The sequence below is a fragment of the Augochlora pura genome, chromosome 2 (assembly GCF_028453695.1).
Source record: "Augochlora pura isolate Apur16 chromosome 2, APUR_v2.2.1, whole genome shotgun sequence".
Classification (NCBI taxonomy): domain Eukaryota; kingdom Metazoa; phylum Arthropoda; class Insecta; order Hymenoptera; family Halictidae; genus Augochlora; species Augochlora pura.
The window spans coordinates 9508726-9536723 of NC_135773.1; the positions used below are offsets into that span (position 1 = coordinate 9508726).

A 27998-nucleotide genomic window follows, 5' to 3' on the forward strand; every position below is an offset into this window, starting at 1 on the left:
ATGAAATTTGTAGGATAAAGATAATTTAATTATCATAAATATGAGTTTAATAATCATAAATATGAATTTAATAATCACAAATAAGAATTTCATAATCACAAATAAGAATTTCATAATCACAAATAAGAATTTCATAATCACAAATAAGAATTTCATAAAGCCATTATTCGACAATAAGATTATCCTATGAAGTATAAGGTATCGAATTTCCATCGTTCCTAAAATTCTTGTACTTGATCAGGAATGTTCGAATGAAGTTTTTAGTAGTAGAGACGGTGTTTCCCGATTTTCAGTCTTCGGCCGAGCTCGCGACGCCGGTAGATTCCCGTTTCGTATCGATTATTTTATCTCGTTGCGGGTACCGTTTCAACGGCCGGACCAGCAACGAGAAATTTCATTACATTTCACTGTCCACATTCCTCTTCCCCGGGTCCCGAAGCAGAAAAAGAGAAACGAAGAAAACCGGGCGACCGCCGACTTTACACGAAGCCGCACGCACGGCTCTCTCTCTCTCCCCGCGTCCTTCCCGCGCGGTTCAAATACTGTGCGCGGGCGCTCGCGTGAAATATTTTTAACGCTCCGCTCTCTACGGCATATAAAATCAAATTAACAGGTCCTACGAATAATTCCAGGACGCTGGGCGCCGAAAATTCACGTAATTTCGAGGCGTAGGGCGTTTTCATTGCCATCGTAGGTCGGTTTTCTTGGCGGACGGATTTTTATGGCGAGGCTACCGAAAGTCGTAAAAGTCCACGAGAGATATAGTAATCGTGCAGTCCGGTCAAATAAATTATCCGTGCCGGTTCTTCCATTTGTGGTTTACGGAAAACTGTTTTTCAAATGTATGTATTTTAAATAATATTGCGAATAAAATAGTTTGGGAAGTTTCTTGACGGATTATAAATGAATTTGGACAGTTAACCGGTCAGCTGTTTTTAACGAGTACAAAAGAAGAACAGTTTAATTATTTAAATATATTTATAATTCGTTAAGACAATTTACAAACTATTTTCCTAATCATCTAGACGATATTTGCAAACTACAAACGGATTTGATTTTCATTTGCTTCGGAAACGAGCGTTCAGTCTAACAGTGAATAATGTAGTAAAATTTTTGTAACATGTTCTTAGAATTGTTTTTGATGTTTCTTAGATTGGCGTCACTGTTGTCACTTGGAGATTGAATGTTGCTCTATTATTGACGTTTTTATTAAATCCCGCCCTTCGAGCCGGCACGATGAGATCACCGAGGGTTGAGTACGGTCGAAGTTGCGAATAGAAAGTAAATAGACTTCCTGAAAAATCGAGCAATTCCGGCTGTCCAGTTTGGCTGGAAGAGAATGTACGAAAGGACGTGGCATCCGTTACAGTCGCTCAACAGAAGGCACAAAGTGCTTTCAATTTGTATCCCCCGGTTCTCTAGATTTAGCCAGTGATCGCACAACACATGCTCCTTTTTATACCTACTCGACTTTCTCGACGCTCGCTCTCGCAATACCAGAGTCATCCACGAAGAAACAAGTCTCACGAAATTCAACGTTGTCAGAAAATTTTTTCATTGTACGAACAGTCTAAATAAATAACTGAATTCAATAATTAATTGCAGCAATTAAATACACTGTACGTTTACCTGAAATCTGTTTTTAACGCCGAACTAATTAAAGTCTGAAAAAATCAACGTCGCCAATTTCCCCCGACGTACGGCAATGCAAAAGCCAGGCTGTCCGAAAATCCGTGGCAAGTTCCAACGGTGAAATCCTCGGAGGAATCACCTTCTTTCACCGGCGCGCGTGCAACAAGAGCCAAGAGCAATCAGGTAGAAGACTACATCATCAGTTCTGTGCCAGGACCTCCGCAAAGCTCCGCCGCACTCCACGGTTTTCCGCTCGAGTCTGGGCCGCGAATCAATGCACTTTGTCCAGTTCGTTACGTTTCTCGCAACAAGATCTCGAGCCGTTCTTTGGAGCGGGCTTCTTACGTCTTCGAGGCTTGAAGAGTCTGCCCCCCACCGCCCCGTCGGGAACAAGCGAGCTCGTGAGATAGGTTTTATTTCGCGGCTTAGCGCCGAGCTTCGGTCGGAAGAGGCGACACGTCGCCTTCGATCCGAGGGCGGCTTTATCCGAACGATACCCCGCGGTCGTTTCTCTTTCCCCGTTTCTTTACTCTCTGGCTTTTGCTTTTCGTCACGACGGCTGCCAACACGCGGACGAATTTGCATTAGGCCAGCACGCGGCGGTCACGAATGCTCGCGTGACAACGCTGATAAACGGGATTAAGCGAACGATTTGCTTGGGCCGAGCTTTTTTCACTTGCGAGTCTTCTAAGCAGTTCCGCGTTAATGAAATATACTGTCCAAAAAAAAGATCACAGACAACAATAATAGGCCAATTTTGGCACCCTCGTTAATGCAACTCTTTAAATGCGAGGCCATGTCTGTCGTATTGAAAATTGTCAAGTACGAAATTTCATCCCTACATTTCAATTTTTTAAAAACGAAAGAAACTTGGCTGCGATTTTTTCGCAAAGTTACAGTTATTTAAAGTGACTCTTGTATTTTAAAGGGTTGGAAATTACAGCTTACTTCATTAGAAGCTATCCTAGATGCAATAAGCTCGGTAAAATCTATTTCTTAATCCTGATATTTAATACAGATTACTTGAGAGTACAAGAGACCTTGTCGTGTAATTTAAAAGTCTGATGAAGATTACACTGATCCAAGAAACCGAGAGAAACAACTTCATAGTCGAATCCCCAAAACTCCTAAGTCTGAAGGATTTCGAGGATCTTATGAGTAAAGAAGTCTTGAGAATCGAGGCTTTGAGTATCAAAGGCTTCTATCAAATTATCCAAGTTACCTATAAAATCTACCGAGATAGCACGAAGACGTCTCGAAGACGACTGTTCTTCGATATTCGGTACATCTTCAAGACGTTTTCTAGTCTTAATAAACTTCTTTAAAGATGTGTTCTACCTTTATAGATGTTTAGGAAACGTCTTTTAATCTCAGCACTAAATATACCGTGATCTAAAAGCTACTAACAAAAATTAGCTCATAAGAATTACGAGACGGAATTTATTCAAATTTTACATAATTTTTATAATAGCACGTGCTTGGATAAAGAAATATTTCCAACAATTTTTAACGGAAGAAGCTTTATAATTTTAATAAATGGGAAATAAATAATGTGAAATCGGTCATTCGATCGGCGGTGGTGGGTTTAATGTTAAAGACGTCCATTCAGTGTTTTCAATATTTTTAAGATACAGCTTGCTATCTGGGTACTAAATGTAAAGAAATCTCGAATTAATTCATCTTGATTTAATTTCGCCTTGAAATCATCACTTTCAACGTCTTCTTCAACACGCTATTTGTCAACGATAAATCGCGCGGAAGATATATCGCGGTATATTTATTTAGGGAAAATTCTCAAAGGTGCTTCGGGTTCACGCACTTTTAACATCCCCTGCAGCTATTTTTCTTTTTAGCCGGCTCGCGTCCCGCGCGCTTCCACTTTGCTCCTTACATTCTCCACCGTCTTGCCCGCTGTTTCGCTTCCGTTTTTCCCGCTCGCTGCCCGTATCTTGTATCGGCGTTTTTCGTTCCTCTCCTTCACTCCCGTTTCTCTCAGTCAGCCTTTCTTCGCTCGGTTTGAACAACGCATCGATCCTTTTCTTGCCCAACAAGGGCGATCCGTTACTCCAACAACGCGGGCAACAACACCTCCAGCGTTCTTTATTTCCATTAGGGTGGCGCGGCCCATTTGTTATGATCCTGCAGATTCGAGAGCCGGAGCGGTGTACCTCTCCCGCCAGCAAAAACCTCACTCGCCTAAATTATTCCTCCGATGGCTTTTAACGCGGAGGAGGACTCGTCTCTCTTAAGCTTGCGCACACAACAATGATAACGTAATTTAGTATTCGAGCAAAGTATCCGGGCTCATTAGCATTATGTTCTATCAATTTAAGGCTCGTTTTACACGGCACGCATTATACAGAATTGTTTGGCTTAGCTGTTTTAAGAGCGATCCATCACTGGACAAATTTTCATTTACAAATTCAGCCTTGGTATTCGTAATTTTATACTCATCATCTCTTCGCTAGTCTACACTTTCTTCGGAACTTTGTACTTACGTGCTTTTATAATTGCAGTTTTCGTAAATTCAATTTTAATTCGCAATAAGTTTTCTATCAGCGTCTGCATTGTATTTTATGTAAATAATTATATCAAATTAATTTTCTGTGTATACATCGTATTTTGTATAGTACATCACTGCAAATTGTAAGATCATTTCATGAAGAGATTCTATTATTAATTGAAATTAATGAAACTAAATTTTTAAAAGGGTATTAATATCATTCCCATACCCAGTGTGTTAATTTGATTTCGAGACGAAAGTTTTAATTTATCCGAGGACGAAGGAAATTCTTACACTCTCCGGTTCGTTCGAGCAAGCAGAAGCGTCGTCCCGACGCGAGTATCAAAGCTATGACAGTCAAATTAAAATCAACGAACCCTCCTGACGAACTAAAATTGCCTCATGACAGCGCCTAATACGGTTTCGAGGTATCGACGCGCACCGTCCCCGCGTGCCAGTCGATGAAATTTTATTGTTTCTTCTTCGCGTCGATTCGTCTCGTCGTCGTCTGGCTGGTCGATAGTCGTGTATTGTTCGCGCAAAAATGAGAGTATAGTTTTCAATCAACTGCAGACACGGAAAACTTTTCCGCGTAAAAGTCGCGTACTTCAATTCTCATTTCATTGCTTCGCTGTCACAATAGTTTATTGATCAGACCAGACAAAAAGATCCCTATTTAAAATTCAGTAGTGATAATTGCATAGCCGAACAACATTTTATGTGGTACACGGATAAATGATACAATTTTATTCGACGCTATCAGATGAATATTCAATCGAATACAAATTTATGTAGATAAGAATTCATAGATTATCGATTTATTTCTTCTATGTTATTTGTTTTTTAATTATTGGAATAAAGAATTATTCGAAGACAAAATAATTCAAATAAAAAATTATTTTAATACAGAATTATTTGAATGAAGAATTATTTGAATGAAGAATTATTCGAATAAAGAATTATTCGAAGAAAAGAATTTATTCAAATAAATCTATAGAATGATTTGTGGCGAATAATTAATTACTTGAGTATATATAAGGAACTAATGCAAAAAGGAAAGTAGTACTCGTCCTCGAGATGCCTCGTTTCCAGCGTTCCCATAATCTGGACACTGGTATGTAACATGGTCCAGGTCCTTGGAATTTTGCTCCGCGCTGTTCATTCCGTACTTGCACAAGTTTTACGTCGGCCCATATTCTCTTTTTATATTTTCGTTACGACCGCGTGGAATTTTACGACGGGCCCTTTTTTTTCACCTGCATAGTTAATCAACCGGTGACTCATCGCCGGCGACAGAGTCCCGGAGAGTAAGGTCCCTGCAAGATGTATACGGTCGAGTCTCCCCCCCCCCTCGCCCCCCTCGCCCTCCTGCGCCGCCTAAAGTCCATGATCTCAGACTATCAGGCTTAGGAGCCTGAGACAATGGACGGGCGCTCGCCTTTTATTGAATTCTTTCCTTTTACCAGCCGGTCGCTCGAGCTCCACTCCACGGCTGTATATGTAAATGTAGCTTAGGGGACGTAATCCCATGGGAAGACGAGCAAGGGAAAGCGACGGCGGACTGCAGCCAGCGATATTCCGTCATTGGCGGGCGCGGGCGCGCCCTTATCGCCTCCGTACACGCTCCTATATCACCCTTCGATCGCAAAAATAGAATCCTAGAATCGCCGAATTAATGATGCCGCTTATACCCAGTCCGCGGCAGGATATCGGAAAAATCCTGATCAATTGGCGTCGTTAGCCACCCCCCAGCGAAGTATCATACGAGCAACAAGTCCGTTCAACTTTTACGATTAAGTGGCACTTTTAATTCGGTAAAGGGGAGGTTTCTAAACGTTTCCTTGATGCTAATTTTTAATTCGTTCCTTGTAATAGATTTTTAATATTCTGTAATTGATATGTGATTTATTTGTGACCCTTTATACTCGAAATCATTTCAGCTTTGAGTTCAAGATAGTTTTATCTGACCTACTATGTTATTTCCATTTTAAATGACTTATTGCATTTTAATTGTATGAAGTAGAGTCTTTTAACTCGTGCAACAGTTTCGACAGTTTTAATAGAATATAACAAAATATAAACACAATATAACAGAATATAATATAACAATAAATACCTTAAATTCATCTAATATATTCACAATTTCGAATTTGACTAATTTATTATTCTCGTAAATTGCATAAATCCGCAAACTAATTATAATACCTGCTTAAACAAAGAAATTAGCATGGGGAATTGTAAAAGCAAGAATTATAAACCAGAAAATTGATTATAAGCGTTTCAACCTTTTCATCGATTTAAATAATTAATATCTGTCACAAATAAATAGAATAAGCCGCTATAACAAAAATTGTACAGAGAAGGCAATCAAAGAATCATAGAGAAATTGTTTGATTGAAGAAAGTTTGTGAATGACGGCTGCTCGTTGCAATAAATGCCGAGAATTGTTCTTCTGCAAAAAGATCCCCTGGCCGCAATTAAATTGGACGAACGTAAGGGATAAGTACTGAGCTTCGGCATTCGATGTTCGATACATTTAGCGTCGATGCTCGTTCAGCAACGGCTCGGGAGACCCCGAGAAGATGGCAGTCTTCCGGAAGAAAGGAAGAAGGACGCGAATCCGGTGGTAATCCGCGAAAGCCTTCTAAGATTCGAACGTCGGTGATTCGACGAGCCCTCGGAAGGGCCGGCGAGCACAGCACTATGTACCACATGGTAGCATGTGCCCGCGATCTAAGTCCGTTATAGTCGAGGATCTCTTTCCTTTGACGAGATTATTGGCGCACGCCAATAAGAAGAAGCGCCGCCATTCACGGGGAAGAGTTCACGTGGCCCCTGGCACCGACGCTCGAGAACATTCGAAGCTCTCTTGCAAATTAATCTGGCTTCCATCCGTTTGGCTCTGTCCAGTCTCTCCGCTTTGATCGTATTACATAAATTCCCCGGTAATTCCGGTTAGAGAATTCTAAGGGAGCTGATTGATATTGACTGCGACGTTTTATCAGTCGCAGCCAATTATGCGACGGCTCTGTGCAACATTTGCTGTTACTCTTCGTCTACCTCCACTAATCCTCGGAAGATAGACTATTTCCACAACTGCACTCTCCTTGTATTTATATTTTTATTTAATTACCGTATCGGTACATTGTATCAATATTGATATTCCGTACTGAATGCGTTAAGATTTGTATACACCCATATTTATTTCTGTTTTATTACGCATCTGCTTGATCACAATTAACAACTATTTTAACAGCTGCTGACAACTTCTAATACAATAGCAACTTATTTTATTTCATTGCCGAAAATTGAGCAATTGAAGTGAACGATTTAAATAAAATAAAATGTTATTCGTATTCAAATAGCCAATAAAATGTCAGTCGAAGAATTTATTTAAATAATGAATAAATCTTGTGTCGAATAATGTGTAACTCGGCGATAAAGTGACGAAAATGATTCTGATTTCCGCAATAAATTTAGTCGCAGTTCACAGCGAGTTCTTGCATAATTTCTAGACCGACCATATTTATGGTTGCTCCCTCTGTCGAGCATATTTATGGTAGCACCTTTGACATTTCAGAAACCGTGTGAAAGTGCCTTTGCCATCCTACGCGTCGTGTGAAGATTTCCAAGGTCCCCGCAGTTTTCCAGCGTGCTGCTTTAGAACTCTTTAAAACTTTCCTACGAAAAGACGTCGCCACGTGTAACGGTGTGATAACAAAAGTCTGTTGTCGTAACTCGGAAAGGTTTCAGCTTGCACGGTGTGCCGCGAGACCGGATAAGGTCTTTATAGTGATGTTCCCAGTGGTCGCGGTTAGCGAAAGCACGTGCGTATTATTTTTACAAGATTATTATTCGCGAAACCGGTGAAACGGCCCGAGGACGGCGGAGAAATTGTTTCCCATTGTTTGCGCAGCGATCAGCTGAAGTGGAAAATGTTTTTGGCACGTCACGACCTGACCTCGACACGCTTAGTCATCTTTCATGTGAATCGCGATGGAACCGACGCGTTGCTGTCGTCGTCCCTTGTCGAACTCCATGGAGACTTCATCGCGAGCCGTGTTTGCTCTTTTTTTTTCACTTTCGAGATAGATCCTCGGGCTCTCATTACACGCTGCTTTAACGTAACATTTTGCTCCGACGGGACGCTACTGTTCGAAAATTAAACACTGGCCGTTTTAATTCCAAATCCAACATTTTCCTGCAGAATCCCCATTTTAGATGATTTACATTTCATGCATATGAAATTCAGTTTCTCGTACCTTATCCAACAGTTACAGTTAACAATTTTTTTTCTACTTTTCACAGTTTTTTAAAATACAAGGCAATTTGATCATGTAGGAATTATTTCAGAACATGATGTAACAATTTTCCAATATTGTTACAATTTTGAAAGTCGTTACTTTTTGAAAGTCGCTCCCGATCAATTATTTTCACAATTAATTTTCTACTTGTACGATTTAATACCATACCATTGTAACATAATATTATTACATTATTGCTCATTTTTAGTGGTGCCGCAGAGTCACCAGTCGAGCGCAAAGGGTTGAGTATTCAATTACAGAGTTTATGCAATCGTTGACTAATTGTTTTAACTGTAGTTTAGTTTTTTTGTTTTAACTTTTAGGAAATTTATCCGTGACAAATTATGCCCGGTACGTTTTATAATTTCGAATCGTGAGTTTGCAGGAATACAGTTCGCGATCTAATATTACTAATGAGTGCTGCATTCTAATGATCCCCGCTATACATTTGTATTTGCCATCTCTCGCGAGACTGAATCGAGGATAATGCGTTCGTTTTACATACCCCTAAGGAGCACACGTAGTAACTAGATGCGCGTTGATCAAGCACCGAACTATGACGTCCATTAACTTAATTTGCTACATTGCTACACTCGAGCGATGCTTGCACCCGCAAAATGCATCTCACACTATGGCCAACGTGCTGCACATTGCTATGACATTTAACCTTTGACAGACTAACGTATTTCGGGCTGATTCAGACCCCCGCTTATTATTATTATTATTATTAGTTTCTATATATTTTCTGATGCATTACTGCAAAGCCGCATCAGGACTGCGAGTAATTTATAATTTCGTTCAACAATACCCGGTAAGAATTTCTGAATTAATATTGTTATTAATTGAATTATTTTAATTAACAAATCGATCGTGTGCACGTGTAATTAGTTTTCTAAACGACTACAAGGAATTCAATGCGCAAGAAAACCAAATGAAAATATTGAGATTGCCAGATGAAAATATTGAGATTGCCAAATGAAAAATAAAACTTAGGTGCATCGTGTGTCCCGTTACGGTTTAATGGGTGAATTATGCTAATAGAAAATTCAGCAACGTTCACGCGAAGTTAAGCGGCGGCGTCTCTCGAAATCACCGATCTCCCAAGCACCTGTGCCTCCTTTGTGAACGTGACAATCCAGGAACCCTCGAGCGATGTTCATGGGACATCATGATCCGTGGGGTCGGTTTAATGGGTGTCCCCGCGGATCGGTCACGTGTACCCCATACACATATGTATATGTATATATCTCTTTGGAGCTTATATAACCAAGGCGGTTGCCTACACTCCGTGCACGCTGTCACGCCATTAATAGCATAGTGAATGGCCGGATGACGTCATATTGGATGCTCTATGACGACGAGGCCTTAGTCTCGACTTAATTATAAAACGCTCTCTAGCCGCAGCGAAAAAAAATATTCCGCAAACAACGGCCGCAAGTAGCTCGTTTTAGCCGCGGAGGAACGTTGTTTGCCCGACGGGTGGTGCAACCGTCGACGACGCTGTGGCCGGGTGAATTTTTTATAGAAAGCGATAGAGTTTGCTGAGAGATCTAACGTGGTGTGCTCGAAGTATTTTCCACTTGTAAAATCAGAATTTATAACAATTCCGAGCTACGGTCAGAAATTTCTTAAAGCGTATTTTTGCAGATACTTCTTGCAGATTAATAGCATCGTTGCTGTTTCTGTAACATGTAATTAACGCAAACAATTATTATCAACTATTAACAATAACTTTACACAAAACAGGATAAATTTAATGTGATATAAAATCAATGTTAAAACATATAAATATACGTACCGTAAGTTTAACTCATCATATTTTTTTTATGTTCGAATCGTGTAAACTATATTAAATTTATTATAATCGACATAATCGAAAATTTATAAAAAAAAGTTATTAAAAATTGTTTTATTTGGCGGCGTTCGTCGGTGTACTCTATAAAGTTAACGAGGATTCCACCGGTGGAGGGTAAACGTTAGAAAACATCGGAAAAAAGGAGCTGTGGTGTGGGAGGTATAGGGTGGAGGGTAGTTGTCTCTATGGTACGGTCACGTGGCCTATATACCACGAGAAACTGTGTAGGGGCAAGCGGAACGGCAATGGGCACCACATGACGGTGTCCCATAAATAGTCGGCCGGACGCCGGAATTTCCATTATATCGCGTTCCCGTAGGTAGTCTCCATAAACAATATCATCGAACTCCGCGCGGCGAAATGGCATTCCCCATTAGGTGTTTGTGTGCAATATTTATTACGGACGCGGTCATTGTGATACGCGGGATTTATGGGGGTTTACGGCTGAAAATCTGCAGCTCACTCTTTCTCTCTCTCTCTCTCTCTCTTTGCGTCTCTTTCAACTTTGACAGAGGGAGCGAATGAATAAACGCGTAAAGGGAAAGATGGTTAGGGTAGTGGAGCCTGTTAGTATGGCGCAACCAATCACTACGCCCTTTCGTTATTTTTTTTATGTAAACTCGATTATTTAATTGCTAAAATTGACCATGAAAAGTTTTAAATACTTTTCATAGAATATAACATTTACGAAGATACTTGAAAATATAATATGAATATATAATATAAATAGTAAATTTGTAAATTCAATAATAAGTTGTAAAAAAAACGTAAATAAATGATATCTCCTAATTCTTACGAGCCGGTGTTTGTTAGTCGCTTTTAAACCTTGGTAGTTTTAGCGTTAAATTGCTGAAGTTATTTTCGGTAGCCGAAACTTCTGAAGTGCCGCGAACAGGTCACAGTAATCCTCTAACTCCTCCATCCTACGGATTGTTTGAAAATAGTTGAATAACGCCGACGAGGCGGTGCCGCTTCGTTGCGAGCATTTTTCGAACGAGCTCTCAGCGATCGCCGACTACGGCCGATATTTCACGTCGAGTTAACGCGTCGATGCACGCTAGTTGCAGCGATAGTTGTAATCACGTTCAATTAACGGGGGCCGAGCAGAGTGCGCGTAATAGCCGGATATATTTCAAAGTTGCCGCGCAAATGCCCGGAACCGTGCGCCCTGTGCACTGTTTACCCGATGTTCGGTCAGTTTTTCGGAGCGCCGGATGGGCTGCAGCCTGCGCAAAGTTTATTTAATGGGGGATTTAGTCCTTAAGTCCGACGCGGTAATTTGACACGATACTCCTAGCGTTTTCGGAAGCTACGTTGCCCGCTTCTTTATTTACGAGCCGTGTATACGGGATCTAACTTAATTCCAGCGTCGATCTCTTTGGACCTTTAAGGATTTTAAAGCAACCGCTGGATTGCAGATTTATGGCGTTCACAGAAGAAATGGATAAACGAAACATGCCCCAGCTGCGGCGACACAGGAAGCATTTCTAAGTATCATTGTATCGCTACGTACACTGTATTAACATCGCCAAATGACGAAATACTTTTCTGACTTGGGTTTTATACAACCAAAGAGGACAATTTTTGGTTCACTATAAGATTTGCAGTCTAATAATGATAAAATACTTTATAGTATATACTTGATAGTTTTATCTATTTTAATACACAATTTATTTTAGTAACTATGAACTAATAACTTCACTAATTTTTACCTGAAAATGTAAGAAAACGCGAAACAAATATTTCACGAAATGTTAAACAACTTTCGTAAGGAAGACTACTTTCAATTACAATCACAAGAATAGTAGAATACAGTTTGAATATAAAAATCAAAAGTTCTGCAAGTTCGGTTACAGTTATCAGCAGTGTAATGTAACCACACGAGCGAATAGTTCGCAATAATTTGTTTTATTAACGATCCACTCGGTATAAGAAATTCCGCGGTTAACAGTGGAGCGAGCGCTCCAAGATTCCATCTCGACCGCAGGTGTTGATGCTCTTGGCTCAGTTGGTTGTTGCTCGAATATTTCATGAGCTCAACGAGCAAGTTCTGCGTCAACCCTCCTTGAATGATTCATTCCGCGAGGGTGGTTCTCACAGATCCTCCGCACAATTGCGGTTTTTTTTAAAATGATTACAAGGGCGTTGCCGTGTCCTTTGTGTTTTCGTTTGTTCGTCCCATCTTTTGTAGTCACTTTCGATCCTGTTTTCTCGTGAACGAAACGCATCAATTTGAACGCTAAACGTGTCATATTAGAAACTGTTCGAAGTTTACAGAAAATGGTATGAATTGAAAGGTTTCAAAAAACATTAAAAAATTTTGTTCGCGACGCAATCTATTAGAAGTTCGAAGATTCGAGAGTTCTTTTTTGCAGCGAGCTCGTAAATCTTGGTATACGATTTTTTCTTATGGCTCTATCGATCTGAGGGGTGTATCAATTTTACAAAAACGTAAGTGAACGCCATCAGGGGTTTACGTGTTCCATAAAATGGCTAGAAAAAATCGTGCATCAAATTTTAAGAGGTCGTTTCGACGGAGAAGATTCGATCTACGAATCCACGTCGATTCAATCGCAAAAGGAAATAGTCCAGATATTTCCTTTCCTCGTAGCCCTTATTCATTCGATTTATTTAAAAATATCTATAATATTTATAGAATTTATAACGTTATTTATAGTAATTGTTTAAAACATTTTTACTTTTATACAGTTATAATACTATTTATGATAATTATGCGAGGTGCTTGAATTGTTTAGAAATAAAAACCGCGAGTCTCTCTAATATCTGAAAAAAGATATAATTTCGTCCACTTTTAAAGAAGTTTTATCCTGTTTCGAAAGATGTCTGAATATTAATGCGAGTCACTGTGTCTCGATAAAAAGAAAAACGAAGTGAACGGTCCCGTAGACCGTAAACGCCAGTACACGCTAAGTAAATAATATTAGATGAAATTTGTTGCGGTGCCGTGAACCGATGCGCGTTCACAAGATCCGGTCTAGCATGGAAGTTTATGGTTTGTTTAGCAGTTCCCATGATCCACCATGCGAATTTCCCCTTGATTAATGTACGCTCCCAGTTTGGACTTAAGCTCCTTGAGGATCGAGGGAGGCAAGCTCCTCCCACGGGACCAAATCATGGAGAACTTGTATCCCTGGTGGCGGGGCTTGGTGCTCTCCGAGCAAACGACCATGGCGACGAAGGCACCGTAGTCCGCGAGCACTATCACGTGCCTGAACGGTCCTGCGAATCATAATAAAATCCGAAAGTTAACGGGAACCCCCCCGATTGTTGACCCGGGGACCGCGTCGACTCGAGACTGTCCCTTTCGGCACCAGAGGCCATTGATCACCCGGTTTGTAGATTCTGCGGCCGAACTTTCACCGGCGCAAACACTTTTCACCTACTACGCCGCACGGCGACAGCGGCGACGATAACGTGACAGTGAAAATATTAGTTTTATTGATTCCTGTGCCAAGGTTCCCGAAGGTCTCGCTTTATTTAGAAACACGTTTGCTCGGGTGCAAAGTACTTCGCGCGGGACGCAGATAACGAACGGAAGATTTGTCAGCGGGTAGTATCGGCTGGTATACCATGGGCCAGAGCTTGGCATATTTTATTTAAAGGGAAGAACAGTTTATTGGAAGAATTTGATCGAAATATTAATCGGATCGAATTTTATTCGGAGAACCTATACGAAATATTATTCCAAGAATCTGATCGATATATTGTTCCAAAAATCTATTCGAAGTATTATTTGAACACAATTTTATTCGACATATTGTTTTAATAAAATTTTAATAAAGATATACGAATGGAACTTTATTTGAAGAATTTATTCTATATATTATTCGAATTTACTCTTCTTATAAAATATTTAGTTAAGAGATTGAATATTCGAACAATGCTTTTTGAACCTGGTTGAACGAATCAATAGTAACACAGAAATTTTACTTAGGATTAAAGTTCTTGAATGGATAACATGATGGAGTAACACTTGCAAGATTACATATTTGATTTGCACTCACCCAACTTGTTCCTCGATCCTTGCAGCTGCCAAATGCCAATGATTTTGTTACCCCTGAGAACGCCTTCTACGTTAAAGGTGATGGGAATGCTGTTCTTGTGACTCAGTGCGGTGTATTTAATGTCGAACGTGTTCAAAGTTTTCCTTCTTACGAAAAACTGTCCGCATCTGCTCAAACTTTCGTTGATCGGTGTCCCAGCCACGAAATACCATTTTCCTGAAAACTGAAATACTTTGTTAGCAAAATAATCTATCAAAGACTAGAATACGAGAGAAAAGGATGCCATGATCGTTACAAGACCGCGGATTTTATACATTTATGCAAAATGCTAAGCTGTAAAACATAAGAACAGTTTTAAAATATTGTTGCATTACGTTAATTATAAACCAAGCAATTTCACGTGGCTTCTGATTCTTATATTTAATACGGTTTTTATTTTCCATCAAAATCCACAGCCTGAGATGTAATTCCGATAATCGTTACAATATGATTAAGAATCTGATTTTATAGTTTAATTTTCGTAATTTGAGTAAAACTGTTCTGAAATCTTTGTGAAGTGATAAGTGATGGGTAAATCCGTGCGATATTTTCAAATTGCATCATAAATGCACGGATCAATGATTATGTTTCAGGACGTCTCGGCGTACACACGTAAAGCGATCGACATACATAAATTCGAATTAGGATCGTGCGTGTGCACGCAAGTTTGAAAATTAATGCGTACGACTGTAGCGATCCAATATTGACAGGTTTCGGGTGCAGGAACACAAACCCACGACCCGTTTAACCGATACTTCGACGAATTTACGTGTGTCTGTATAGCTGCGTCAGGCTCGCCGATATTGTGTAACCAATAGCATTATACGTTTCGGTTTATCGTGATACGAACGAATGATTCTTCCGCCTGATCTCGCGGACGTAACTCTCACGGGAACGTGACTCAAGGACTTAGAGCGCCATGCAAATTTTCTCCAACAATACCTCGAAACGCTGCTCTAAAGAAATATCCTCTTTCATATTACATCCATTTCTTTTAAAGCGATTGAAAGAAACTTCTTATCTTTACTTAATTTCTTCTTCTCACACTTGTCTTGGAAAGTGTTTGCTATGCATAAAAATCGGCAATCTAATAATTATATGTAAAATAAAAATATTTCAAGAGGATTGCAAGAAACAGAGATGAAGCACAAATAAATTGTTTCTGAATTTTATTAAACTGGAAATAATGCAATTATATTACCAAAATCGTCTTTTATCGTTAAGATATTATATTTCAACTGCTTGTTTTCGTCATGAATACTTAAAAATTATCTAATTATCTTTTGGAATACCTATCACGACTGGTTCTAGATTATATTAGGTTGGTGCATATGAAATGTCGGATTTTTAAGCGAGTATATAACACTGCATATCTTTTTCCAAAAGCTATTACTTTAATCAAAATGTGCCCCATTTGTTTCAATACACTTTTCCCAACGCGAGTTTAATTCATAAATGTATGTCTTCAAGAAATTCTGATTTTTCGGATCAATAAACTGTRGTATGGAATTTTTCAGMCTGYCTCCRTTTACATACTKTTYAGCCCAYAAAAAYTACSCATACGTCGTACAAAAACAATKGCGAWATTAAATGAAGTAAAATATAAAATTTTATAAAATATAGATCTTTCGCCAAGCGACTTTCGCTATTTTAAACATTTAGGACAGTTTTTACGGGCTAAATAGTATATAGTGTTGATACAGGGTAAATAGTATATAGTATTCATATGCACCAACCTAATAAAATGCACTTTATCGAATAAGATAGAAATACTATAAGCCAGAAGATTTATTTCAGATTTCCAGTGGAAGTGGCTTCGGACGGCGGCGCTCGACGGGCGAGCGTCACTCTGGACGACGGGTATTGGAGCGCGCAGTATTTTGGGCGGATATATCCGCCAGCCGTCCGCAACGGTAAACACGCTTCGGCGGATATATCCGCCAGCCGTCCGCTAAGGGTCTCTAACGTCCGAGAGGTAGAGGGGAAGTTACGAAATGCGGTAAAATGCAAGCGCAGAGCTGCTCAACATGCTTCGCGCGGTTTGTAATGGAACAGCCACGTGCCGAGGGCGAACCTACTGGCAACGTAGGAGCGCTGACGTCAGAGAAGAAAAACTCAAGTGTTTACGTTTTTCATGCTGGAGTTCATTCTATTTCTCTTAATCCCGACATTATTTATGACAGGTCGCTGTCACATTCCTCAGCCGACCAACGTATAATGACAACACTGTCCTAAAACTGCTTAAAATCTGCCCGAGCTTTCACAGGATAAATAGTATATAAATGAAGACACTGAAATATTCCATAACAGAGTTTATTAATTCGAATGATCAGAATTTGTTTAAGACAGGCATTTCTGTATTGATATCTTGTTGAAAAGGGTGTAGTAAAGCAAACGGGGCATATTTTGATAAATTGAAAAAAGATATACAGTTTTATATATTTACGTAAACATCCGACATTTCATATGCACCAACCTAATAATTGCAATCTAATAATACTAAAAGCATGAAAAGAAATTCATTTCTCCACTCTGTGGTGTAGAAGAAACGATTACGAGCCGTACCGAGTGCGTTAATCAACCGCACCCCGAACAACGCGCGACCAGCTCAGCACGATCAGCGCTAACAACGCAGGTATTACCTGATTCAAGTCCAGCGGCTGTCCAATATCCGGTGTGCAGCCAGCGCAGCCGAATATCAAACACGCGGTGCAAATCAGTGCCGGAAGTAACACGCAGGATCGGAACATTTTCTGTTGCACGGTCGCTTGCTCGTCGCGTTGCGTTCCCGGCGATCAACGGCCGCGGACTGTTCGGTATATTGAAACCGTAAACGCGGATTCTGACGGGATTCCAGTTCGTTATCTACGACGCATTACTCACGGGGGTTGAGAGTAGGGGGGCTGCAGAGTCGGTGTGCTCAACTGTTCGGCGTACAAGGTCGAGTGCCTAAATCGAAACGCCCGAATCTCTCGGGTATTTATGGTCGCGCCAAAAATCTCTTGCGGACGAGGCAACACCACAATTTTATGTTCCGGACAAAAAAACTTTACTGTCGCGGTCACTGATTATGGGAGTTGGGAAACTTTTCAATACGACGATCGATTTTTCGTTTCATCGATTCAAATGTTTGTTGTTTATAATTAGAAAGCGGATTTTAAGATTTTATTATAGAAAGGAATGGGTGTTGTATGAGACTACGGGGACATTACGAGGGTGGAAATTTGGTCATTTTGGCCCATTGTACTTTTAAACGTTGCGTAATTACTTCATTTACAGAAATTTCACTGAATGAAAATTACTGTTCCACTGGGGACTATAAAAAGAATAATAGATCCATGACAAGACTATTCAGAAATATGTTTTTATTATATACTAGTTATACAATGTGGGCTAGAATTTTTGTCATAAATTAAGTTGAAGATTTTATTTTTCCAGATGTTTTTTTCAGATTCCCAGTCTATTCCTATCAAATATTCAATCATGTATGTTTGATCATATTTGAATTTGCAAATACGGTCTTTCAAACCGCAATCTATCGATTCAAACAAATTTTGTTATCTGATATCCGCTCTATTTGACACAGAGATTATTGGTCCACGTGCCTCTTCATACGACAATAAATTAGGGAAACGTTCGAATAGTTTCATACAACTGCTCCACCCTATTACATTGACACGGTAACGGTAGGCATACGTAAACACTACAGTCGTGCCTAAATACCCGTGTTCCTCTTGTTTGACTACCACCTATTTACAGTCGGCTGTGCGTCTCTGTACACGGGAATCGGTCTATGAGTCACATCTGTCTCTTCCATCCGTTCCCAGGTTCTTGAGAATTACGACATTGTGCCGGAGCTGTTTGTTGTCGACGTAATTTACCCCGAGAATCGCAGACGAGGGGTGCTGAATGATATCCCAGGTATTGTAATGAGATATCGGAGCAAGTATGGGATGAATATAATAATGCCGGGTACAAAAAGCCAGAGTTCAACAACATTTCATTCGTGTAACAGATAAGAGATAAAGACGAAAAAAGAATCAAATTTGATTCGATGCTGTCGGGCGAGATTTTATTTGAATAAGGATTTAATCGAATAAGGATTCATACCAATAGCATTTTATTCGAGTAAGATTTTCTTTATACGGAAATCAATCAATTTGAATAGAAATGACAGGATATGAAATATTTCTTTCCTTAGTTCACCTATTTCTTTTTCCATTTTCTCTTTCTGAAATGTTGCATTATCAAATTTATTACTTTTAGATACATTGATCACTATAATAAATAATTAAGTAATTTATCTACAACTACAGAGGTAGGACATTTTTCAATTATGTAAAAACAAAAACAGTAACAATTTTTCTAATTTTTGTTTCTAGTATATTCTCGCATAAACTACTACGGTTATTAGCGACGTTATATTAACATTCTATTATATTTCCTCCATTATATATCTTGATTCGCATTATTCGTCGAATAATAATTACACAAATAATTTATTGGAATGTAGAATTATTCGAAATTAAATTACCAGCGATTTTGCAAAAAATTCGACAGAATTTTATTTTCGCGAATCGAGATATAACTCCTTCGGTTCCCGTGGACAGAAATAAAATCGATTTGTTCGAAGTTCCGTGGAGGATAACCCTTAACCTCGTCAAAGTAATCCGCTAATCCACGTCGCGGCGGCGAATTGATTCCGCAAGATCCTCGGCGCCCCATCGTTCCTGGCTGTTTGCCGAGGAATGCGTAAACCGCGTTTACCTTCGACCCGGGATAACTGTTTACACCGCGGACTGAAAATTATAACGGGGACTGCATCCGGCCGCGGAGCCGATAATACGGATTTACGAGGCGCGGACGCCTCTCCCCTCCCCCCTCCCCTCCACCCCGCGATCGGAAAAGCCGCGTCGATTCACCGTCAATTCAGGCCCGATAAGTGTTTATCTAGCTCGACAGTCGGCAACTCCATAGTGAAACTATCGCGTGAAACTCGGCTAAGAATAATAGTCTCGTCCCCGCCGCCGCGCCGGTATTTACGTCGATAGTTTTCACTGCATTAGCCGTTACTCTCCCGTCGCACCCGATTTTCTTCACCGTTCGATCCTATCGGCATAAAATACTTCTGTCGCGATACGACTCGCAAATCGAGTAGACTGTTCGATCTTTGCAAATGTCTGTCGCCGCTTGCAGCGTGTAACGAAAACAGTTTTATGGTCGCAGAATAGACAGACGTTGTTCTGAAAAATCGGAATAGTGCATTGCTGCAGAATGAACGAATGTTTTTTGGATTCTTGTACATGTCATTTAACCCCTTGCATTATAATAATCTCATGCAAGATCTACTAAATACGAATATTATTAATTTATTTTAAATCGAAATCAAATTGAATTCTCTAGTTATCAAAGTCTAGAAACAGAAGTAACAAAGACAAGAAAAGAAACAAAAATGATCTTGTCCTATTAAGGACAGTATAAAATCGTAGTGCAAGGGGTTAGTATAGTTTCATATAATTTCATAGAATTTAATATATTTTAATACAACTTAATATAATCCGATATATTTTAATGTAAGTTGATATAACTTAATATAATCAAATATGCGATCTAATATGAAAAAGTAATCTAGCTCGCGAAGTAATACGGCAATCTATTACTGCAATGAAAAATGAATCCAATCGTTCTACGTTCTAACTATGCCATTTACTGCATGAATGGTCGGGCAGCTGAAACGTGAAAGCAATTGCTTTCGCGCAGTAGGCCGGTTTTAAAGAGATCTGCACAAAAAAAAAATGAAAGAATAATGAATGGAATCACGGGGAACCGATTCCGAGATTTCGCCGGACCTAATCTCGTCGGCGGCAGAATACCGTTGTCCCCGAAGTTTACCGAATCGTTTTGTCGGCCTTTTGTTTCCGGCACGCGATCTTTCTTCGAGAGGGGCCGTTCGAACGGACAGCATTACGGTCCGGTTTAATTTATCTGCCGTCATTATTACGTCGTGATTAAACCGGCGGTCTCGATTGTCGGCGGACGACTCCTGCCTCCGACGGGGGTGTCTGACTTTCGGTTTAATTAAAAAAACGTGATCACCGTTTTCAGAAGTCCCTCGTTTATCCCCTTTCTCTTCCTCTCTTTATCTCTCTCTCTCGCTCTCTCTCTCTCTCGCTGTCTCTCTTTTCTATTTTTCCGATTTCTCTTTCTCTCTGTCTTCGGCCAGCCTTTCACACGGTCTCTGGATATTTTTAGCAATCAGCTGGAAATGTTTTTCTATTCACGGCAATTTGCTATCGGCCGTCGGACGGTCTCTTAAATTAAGGGGAAGAGAAATGTCCGTGGAACGCGTGAACATGTACCGGAAATGAGAACCCGGATCGAGCGTAGCCCGAGTTTAAAGGAACGTCAGGCCCCAAATAAATTTCGGATCGCAGTCGGAGATATCGTGAAATGAGCTCGCTATGCTGGGTTTAACTGCAAGCTTCGGTAACTCTGAATTTAAAATCAAGCTTCTCCAAGAACTCAAACGATCGCTACATTAATCGTAGAAAATACACGTGCGAGAAGTACGAAGGATCTGGTACCTTTTCGAAAATTACGTCGAAGTAATAGTTCTTCAGAAATTACGAATAACTCTGAATTGAAGATAACATGTTTGATTTTATATTGAAAAACAGAATTTTCAGTTATAAATTAGTTACAAGAATTAACGAGTTATAATGAATCATCGGATTACTTTTTCCCATCTTAAACTAAATGAATAAATAAATTTATTAAGCTAATTGAATAAATTAATTAAATTAGATGATAAATTAATGATAAATTAATGATAAATTATATGATAAATTAAATGAATAAATTAAACTGAACGAAACTGACTGGATAAATTAATGAAACTAAACGACTAACTTAAACTAAATGAATAAGTAAATTTATTAAGCTAAATGTATAAATGAATTGAATTAAATGAATGAAACTAAATGAATAAATAAATTAAACTGAACGAAACTGACTGGATAAAATAATGAAACCAAACGAATAACTGAAACTAAATGAATAAATGAGTTAACCGAAACGAATGCAGCACTTGAAAAACCATTATAGCCGGATCACTGACCGACTAAAACGAAGAAGGAAGTGTTTATGCGAATGTGATACGGGATGAACGCGAGGGTTATACGTATACGGCGAAATCTAATTACGATTATATTCGGTGGGCCCGTTGGGAGATTCAGAAATTCGTGTCGGCAAATTAGTGTTTAGCCTGATAATGGGTTAGCCAGTAACGATACACGTGTAGGTGGACGGAGAAAGGTTCATTCTCCAGTCGGGAAGATACATTTTCACAGTAAAGTCGACGAGCTCTCTAACAAGGTGACCGCAATCTAGCCAGTACAGCACCCAATTAGCGATGACCCGAACCGGCTCAATTCCAGTGGCCCTTAAAACTATGAAATTAGTTCTCCCGACCGGAGGACGGGTCTTTCCCTTCGAATCACCCTTTTCCCGGTTTCGCCACGGAACTGTCGCCAAACTACCAACAAAGATCCGTGACGGGGCGCTGGCGACTTTATTCCGTCGCCGTGCAATCTTCCGAGTTCCGACAGGTGAGGCTGCGAGTTGCACAACCTGGTGAAACCGAGACCTTTCGTTGCTCTTATCCGTTACGAATAGCGAAAAATTTCGAAATAGCGAAGAACTTTTTACAAAATTAATAACTTAGTAATTAATAACTTATTTCTTTCATTTTTTTCATTTTTTCATGTTTTGTTTATTTTTATACCGAATAAACGAAACGCGGTTAAACGTTCAACTCCTTGCACTCGATTGGTGGTACTGAGGCGTCACTGAAAATTGCTACACCACGTCGAAAACAATTTGTATGCTATAAAATTTCTTCGTATCCAGAAAACTGTTAATAATAAACCGTAAATTAAGGAAACAATAACAGAATTTCATTCAAATAATTCTCAAAATGTAATATTTGGTGTACAAGCGCGGAACGAACAGAACAGCGTGAACAACGAACGGGGTAACTGAAAAATGTAAAAGGAGGTTGCTGTTTAATATCTAGCTGGATAATTAACGAATTCAAGAAACCAGAGCGTACAGTAGCTGGGCAGTAGAGAAACTGCGAAACCAGTTTTGCCCAGAGCTACGGTACAAAGGGATTCCGGGATGAAAAGAGTCGTTGTTAAAACGATCGTCTCTGAGGGGTTGGCTTGTCTGAAGCACGGAACTTTTGCGAATAGCTTGCCGCTCTCTCTCTCTCTCCTTCTCTCTCTCTAAAAATTTTGTAGTACAATGAAATCGGGGAAAGTCAACGGTATAGGGGACACCTAAGAAAGAGAGAGGGAGAAAGAGATATGGACGCCGTGATTAATGTACAATGCGGTTCTGTATAATTACTTAATTAAATTCATACATCACACGGTATTATGCGCGGTGCGTCGCGATCCAGCCCCTTTGTAACGACCCTTTTGATGCGAAGGTCCCTATCTCGATACCTATCGTCCCCTTCGGGACGGTTAGTACGGTCTCACATCTGACTCATTGATATTGGACCAAGTTTCTAATAGACGATCGTATCAATAACTGATACCACGGTCCGAGGACCTATGCAATTATCCCGGCCAGCACGAGTTATTTGGGGGTGTTAATGGCGGCCGTATGCAGTTACCAGAGAGCTTTCTTCCCATGGAACGCGATAGGTTGACAGTAGTGTAGCCACGAGGCTTTGTCAACCATCTAAAACAGCGTTTACCAAACTATAGTCCGATAGCAATGAGTAGAGCTCTTGTGAATAATTACGAGTATCGATAAGAATCTGAAATATTTCGGAACGTTGGTTCATTTGGGAGATTGAACTTGCAGATTCGCAGAATTTTAATAGAATAGTAACAATTTTAATACAGAAGAGTAATTATAGAATATGAACAATCGGATGTATTCAATAAAAATACAGAATATGAAATGTCGGATGTTTACGTAAATATATAAAACTGTATATCTTTTTTCAAAAGCTGTTGATTTAATCAAAATATGCCCCGTTTGCTTTACTACACCCTTTYCAACAAGATATCAATACAGAAATGCCTGTCTTAAACAAATTCTGATCTTTCGAATTAATAAACTCTGATATGGAATATTTCAGAGTGTCTCCATTTATATACTATTTAGCCCGTAAAAACTGTCCTGAATGTTTAAAATAGYGAAAGTCGCTAGGCGAAAGATCTATATTTTATAAAATTGTATATTTTACTTCATTTAATTTCGCAATTGTTTTGTACGACGTATGCGTAGTTTTTGTGGGCTAAACAGTATGTAAATGGAGACAGTCTGAAAAATTCCATACTACAGTTTATTGATCCGAAAAATCGGAATTTCGTGAAGACAGACATTTATGAATTAAACTCRCGTTGGGAAAAGTGTATTGAAACAAATGGGGCACGTTTTGATTRAATTAATAGCTTTTGAAAAAAGATATGCAGTTTTATATACTCGCTTAAAAATCCGACATTTCATATGCACYAACCYAATAACATAATATAGAATATGAATAATAAAGGTAATAAGATATAACCATTACCAATAATATTAAAAAAAAACATCTCTTGAACTATTAATTATCTTACAATTATGACAATCTTATAAAATATTCTTGAAAAAATAATTGTACGAACTAATGTGTTACAATACAATATAGCAAGACGATTTTCGGTTTGAGAACGAAGTACTATGATTTACTACTATGCGATAATGCTTCAAGTGCGATTCTATTGGCAACAGAGTACAATTAGCAAAATGCAATCTCTTTCGCAGATCATTAATTTGCTTTTCAACCGAGGATGTCCAGCTTTTGGCCAGCTTTTGGCCAGCTTTTGGCCAGCTTCTGGCCAATTTCTGGGCAGCGTGAGTGGCACCAGCATACGGTAAAATTTACCGGAACATTTGACTAACATTTCACACCCTCCGGTCCGCGCGGATCGAAACCCAAAGCGATATTGGGCGCACGCACACCGTCTTCGGCGGCCAGTAATACCCTTGAAGCATTTGAATCAATTACTGCCTCAGGGTTCTTAGGCGCCCCTATCCCGCATTACAAACGGGGAGTCCGGCGTAAAGTGAATTAATTAAGTGTCCGTAGGTACCGGCGATGCCGGTCTCGGTTCGCGCACAGTCTTGGACAGGAATATTTGCGACCGTGCGCCATCAACGTCGAACTTCCGAGCATTTCTCCACCGAAGCCCGGGGGTCGTGTGAAAATTCCACCGAATCCCATCGATTTTAATTAATCAAACACGAACGAGTATATCGCAGAAACTTTCATAACTCATTCTGGAAGTGAAATATATGTTTAATAATCCCCCCGTCTCTTTGTCTCTCTCTCTCTCTCTCTCTTTCTCTCGATTAGAGTGGACTAAAGGAAGCAAATTAAACCATTGTACTTTTAATAAATTACTACGACATATTTCATTGGAGAATTTCGTGGTAAATGGTTGGGAAACCTATTCGCGGAACGTGTTTAATAATTGGATCGTAAAGGGACCATTTCCCAAAGCGATTGTGAGAAAGAGAAATTAAATACAAATAAATTGTTAATCGGGTTAATCTTAATAAAGTGACGATGTGTAATTATGTCTTTACAATTTTAATGAATGCGTTAGAAACGGGCCATGATTACACGATTTCATGTGATTTCAAGTGACGTGACTGATTGATTTCTAACAGATTTGAAATTATGAAAATAAACAGGCTAGTGCACTTCGAATATCACACGATTTTACGTGCCATAACAATACTATATTTCTATCTTTAGTGTTGTAATAGTTTTTGGAGTGTTGTAGCGGATGCTTTACGGGATTAGGGTGTCGGGCGCACCCTGACCAGCAGCCGGCGATGACGATGGCTCGGTTGATTGTGCCGGTTAATCGTTACCGCGGGCCGAAATTGCGTCGCCGATAACGACGTTATCGTCGAGGACGCGATTATCCTTGGCACGGTCCCACGAACCCGCAGAACACGCCCGCAGGGACACGACTGAGGAGATCGGAACCAATCGGTCTCTGAATCCTCGTGTCAGTGTCTTCCACTGGCTTTGTTACGCTTACGGAAGAAGAATGGCGCGATCTGGGACATTCGCGCCAGCAAATTAGTCCGGGGAAATGAATGCCTCGCCTCGCCACGTCTCGTTTAACAATGCCTAAATCCCTTTAAGAATTGACAATTGAACATTCCAATGGAGACTCTTGGGAACCCGATTCTCCTCTCCGTAATTTCAGCCGGGAGAAAATCTGCGACAATTATAACCTCGCGACCTGTCCAATAATTATTGATACAATTACGTCACTCGTTAGTAGATCACGGTAAGATAATAGTAATAATAATAATAATAATAATCATAATTATGGTAATAATACGAAAATTTTAATTCAAAATGTTTGTGTATATAAACTGACGGGTCCGTTTGGACCCAATCATGCGTCATCGCATGAATACCCAACCGTTAGTACTACGAGGGTTAAAGGACTTACAATGGGTTTTTTAAATAAATAATTTTCCCGCGGTGCACGTTGGAGCTCAGCCAACTTGTTTCGTTAATGTCCGCGGCCACCGCTTTGTGTTAGTCTGTACCGTAATTTGTCACGGCCCTACTATATTTTATGTTTCCTGTTAATTCATCGCTATAGTTTCCGTCTGATTTACTTGCGATCCATAATTCTTCATTTTTATTAAATAATGGAGGTAATTTATCTTCGGTTTTTCTTAAACAGCTCAAAACTGATTTATTCCCCACCCATAAATCGCGTGTAATATGCTATATAAATGATAACATACAATCTATAAACTACGGATTTTTCTGCAAAATAAAAATTGTCTGCGTTAATTGCAAAGATTATAAACCAAATAGCAACTTTATTCTGTTTTTAGTTATCTTAATTTGAAATTGCAACCAGTCAATTTTGTTGTGAATGTATAAACGTGTTTTCATCGAGGACAATAGCTTTCACCCCTAGGCGACAGTAACATCCCGATGACGTACAATTATTCCTACATCCGGTGAATTCATTAGGCCACCACCTTATCGCTACCATCTCCATCAATCCGTCGTTCGGCCGTAATTTACGTACTCCAATTATTATCCCGTAAACGTTAGTACCCTTTTATCCGAACCATCATCCGTCCCCCGCCATAAAACTCACAGGATCGAGCATCCCCGCGTCACACGTACCGCGCCACCCCTTGCGAAAACAGTCCGTCGGCACGGAGGCAGGAAGTTGCCTTTCATCGGAATCGGCTTTGCACGGTTTAATCTGCGCGCGACCGCCTCTGCTGCTTTCTAGAATAACTCAAATATTACCAAGGACCTCTCCACAGCGGAGACTCGACGCCCATAGTCGAGCTTAAGCCGGTCACATTATACAAAACGCGATAATCAATTGTAGCTCAGATCACTTCACAAAGAAACCCATATATGCATATACATATATACTCATCGAAATTGGTCAAATACTGACGATAACTTCGCGTTAAATCATCATACGACGAACGATGACGGTTCTTCTTTTAAATTAAACCTTAAAACCTCTAATTTGATATAATCTTTCTGGATTTAATTCCTTCTGTAATTCTTTAAATGTAATTCTATGTTTGTCAAATTGAAAAGTACCAAGTTCGACGAAATACAAGAACATTCCATAATTTTTGTCGGAAATGCCGTTCACAGAGAGATCTAGTTCCATCTTTTCCCTTTAATTTGAATACGGAGAAACTAGGCTAAGATTTTTTCCCGCAAAGTTACTACAGCGCTTTAAAGTAACCCTTGCACATGCGATAACGCCAACGCCAGCTTAAAGTACTGAAACTTTGCGAATAAAAATCGTGGCCGAGTTTTTTTCTCTTTTAAATTAAAGGGGACGAGTCATGCTTCATTTCACTGTGAACAGCATCTTCGGAAAGAATCTTGCAAAGTCCGGGCATTTCGTCGAACTTGGGAAATTTTGCCATGACAAGCACAGCCTCTGGTTTAAGGGAGAAAATTTCTGTCGATGAAACTTTCAAATTTATTTTTGCCCTTAGGAAATGTCATTTAAATTATTGATATAGTGAGACTAGCCGTTTCGATCCTCATGGTATGTTTAGCGTTAAATGGGAATGTTCGCAGTTGAACGATACCAGTGTCGCGAATGATCGAAGACAAAAGGCTTCAGATCGGATCCGCGTATCGCGTAACGTAGTGACAGGAAGGCTGGTCAGAAGTGGCCCCCGATGGAAGAGGGAAACGTCGATGCCTATGGCGTTGCGGTTCGCCGCATCCCCGGCGTTAGGCAGTCCGTGTTGCGGCCGCGACTCGAAAAGTTCCCATGCAAGGGCTGATGCGTCGTTAGCATGATCCGTGTCGCTGCGGATTCGTACGTCAAAATTTATCGTTCGAGCCGCGCGGCACGTCTCGTTAATTATGCACGTATGCCGTGCGTGATACGCGTCGATCCTGGAAAAGCCTGGTAACAAGCTCGCTGTCGGTAGTCGGAGGACGTCTGGGGACGTGGAAATCAATGCCCGACGCATTCACGTCCATTTTGATGAGATTCTGTTTCATCAGGGAGACTCGACGAGTTCGGTTCTCTGTCCTTCTCCGT

At 39.9% G+C, this 27998-nt stretch overlaps 2 protein-coding genes across 2 annotated transcripts in view; one reads left to right on the plus strand and one right to left on the minus strand.

Moving 5' to 3' along the window:
- Hwt (SH2 domain-containing adapter heavyweight) overlaps positions 1-27998 on the plus strand; it is a 167611-nt gene that overhangs the window by 51209 nt on the left and 88404 nt on the right. The gene's annotated exons all lie outside the window — the stretch shown is intronic.
- On the minus strand, positions 13314-17108 carry LOC144473009 (uncharacterized). The gene is made up of 3 exons (XM_078186532.1): positions 17001-17108; positions 14320-14542; positions 13314-13534 (listed from the first exon to the last, which is right to left on the minus strand). Exons 1-3 carry the CDS (start codon positions 17106-17108, stop codon positions 13314-13316), a joined length of 552 nt encoding a protein of 183 aa, XP_078042658.1.

What these genes read in the sequence shown, in the direction of transcription:
- LOC144473009 (XM_078186532.1), bottom strand. Translation starts at nt 17,108, where the DNA reads ATGTTCCGATCCTGCGTGTTACTTCCGGCACTGATTTGCACCGCGTGT. An exon ending in AGCCGCTGGACTTGAATCAG is followed by an intron (nt 14,543 to 17,000) that starts GTAATACCTGCG and finishes AAAGTATTTCAG; the next exon opens with TTTTCAGGAAAATGGTATTT. An exon ending in AGGATCGAGGAACAAGTTGG is followed by an intron (nt 13,535 to 14,319) that starts GTGAGTGCAAAT and finishes TATGATTCGCAG; the next exon opens with GACCGTTCAGGCACGTGATA.